This window comes from Gobio gobio (genome assembly GCF_949357685.1).
Source record: "Gobio gobio genome assembly, chromosome: 8".
NCBI classification, from domain to species: Eukaryota; Metazoa; Chordata; class Actinopteri; order Cypriniformes; family Gobionidae; genus Gobio; species Gobio gobio.
Window position 1 is genome coordinate 39,681,208 of NC_137114.1, and position 2,026 is coordinate 39,683,233.

The window sequence follows — 2,026 nt, forward strand, 5'->3', positions numbered from 1 at the left end:
AGATTTCATTCATACTATATAGAACATACTTTTTTAGGATGCAGACACCTTTTACGTGTGAGCCACTGAATCATTAACTCAACCGATTCGTTCAAAAAACATTGATTCAAAAACTTTCGCCGTGTTGCAGGAAGATGCACATAAGTTGATTCTGTATTGGCTTCATCTATTATTAGCAAAAAAGTTACTGGCAATATTGTGTCTAAAAAGTTACTCAGTATTAATATCACAGTATACTTATGTGTAAGCATGAGGAGTTTTATTTATCACAGTCAAATTATCACACATATGGTGTCCCAGTAAACAGGGTAGCACTGTAACCGCTATAAATATATAAATTACATTTAAGTGTGAAGATATACAGTACACAGGAACTTATGAACAAAACCCAGCTGTTCTTATATTATAAACATAAATTAAGCTTTCAAAAGTGAGGTAAAATATATAATACATTTTCTGCATATTCAGATAAAAAGAAATCTGATTATTTTAATAGGACTAAAACAACTCAGTAGTAATACTTGTTAATGAGTGGCTAGTCAGATGGATTTGTTTGTGCTTTATGTGGGTGAAATATCAAAAAATACTGTGACATTTTATCTTGTCTTTGGCAAAACGTTGCATGTACAGAGAAAACAACGTTTGTTAATTTATGTTTTCATGGAGAACTGGTTCCTGCTGTGTCTTCATCTACCTCAGTTTTCATCAAGGTAGGAGGCGAATCCACAGAGGTCGATGGAGAGTTCAGCAGGTCACACTCAAAATTCTGAAGCAGATCTGATGATAAACCTCGCATCGACCTTTCCGATCGGTCAGGGTGATTCTTCAGCTCGAGGATTGGCTTGATGGGACATTTCTGCAGCAGCTGGGAATCAAAGGATATGCCGCGGAAAAACTTCTGGCTTTGGAAGTGCTCCAGGCACCGTAAGCGACGCGTGGGGATCTTGCATAGAAGCTACAAAGTCAGAGTTTCCGAGGAAGACTGGTTTGAGTATGTGCGTAAACAACAGGGCTGCGTGACATTCAGAACTGAACTGAGCATTCCTGAATATTACAATTCAATTCCTGAATTTGATTTGAAGTAGCAAACGAATTGTAATTTTATTTTGAAGGAAGGAAGTAGAATTAAAATGAAAACAAATTCAAAGAAATTCATTTAAATCTGCAAGTGTATTTTTTTATATAAATTGTCAGAATGAATTACCCATAAATTATATCTTACACATCAAATATGGGGTATTTCCTTTAGGCTATATTAACATATACACCGATCAGTCATTACATTATAACAGGTGAAGTGAATAACACTGATTATCTCGTCATCACGGCACCTGTTAGTGGGTGGGATATACACTCTAGGTGAGTGTGTATATATATATATATTTATTTTATTGATGTCTTTATACGTCTTATACAGGGGATGCAAAATATAATGCAAAAATAATGCAACATATAGTGTATATAATCATAATGGACGTCACCTCTATGAGCAGGAAGGCCAGAGCTGGACTGAGGTTTGCAGGCATGTCATATGGATACTCACTGACCCTGGTCATCATAATACAGTGGTCTGCTTCTGCAGGCAAAGGAAACTAAAAAAATCAAAATAATAAAGAAAAGGTTAAGACGGTCTGTATAAGCAGCCCATTACACTTTCTACACATCACTGAGATCCGCACATTTTTCCAGAGGTGATTTTCTGACACATCCATCAAGTATAATGATCATCTTGTAGTACCGCCTCTGGATATGTCTTACCCCTCCAGTGGCTAAAGCGTAGATCAGAATACCAAGAGACCACCAGTCTGCAGCATGGCTGTACGGGCCCCCGCTCAGGACTTCAGGAGCTGTTTAATGACCAGATAATGTAATTAAATATCCATTTTTAGAAAAATAGCTCAGTTGCTTAGAGCTATACATGTCTTTAGTTACTGCCAGATACACTTGATGGTAAACACAGTCTTACTATGGAAATCCTATCCTATTTAAAAAAGTGCAGCTCAGATTCCGGCCTCACCCATGTACT

General features: G+C 37.0%; 1 protein-coding gene across 1 annotated transcript in view; it reads right to left on the reverse strand.

Moving 5' to 3' along the window:
* Nucleotides 1–243: 243 nt before the first annotated feature.
* LOC307130564 (ribosomal protein S6 kinase-related protein-like) overlaps nucleotides 244–2,026 on the reverse strand; it is a 23,877-nt gene continuing 22,094 nt past the window's right edge. Inside the window, exons 9-12 of the mRNA XM_079823602.1 lie at nucleotides 2,018–2,026; nucleotides 1,759–1,847; nucleotides 1,482–1,592; nucleotides 244–955 (exon numbers count right to left, since the gene is read on the reverse strand). The exon at nucleotides 2,018–2,026 is cut by the window's right edge and continues 81 nt beyond it. Of these exons, the coding sequence (XP_079679728.1) occupies nucleotides 659–955; nucleotides 1,482–1,592; nucleotides 1,759–1,847; nucleotides 2,018–2,026 (506 nt within the window). The 3' untranslated portion in view covers nucleotides 244–658. The remainder of the gene's footprint in view (nucleotides 956–1,481; nucleotides 1,593–1,758; nucleotides 1,848–2,017) is intronic.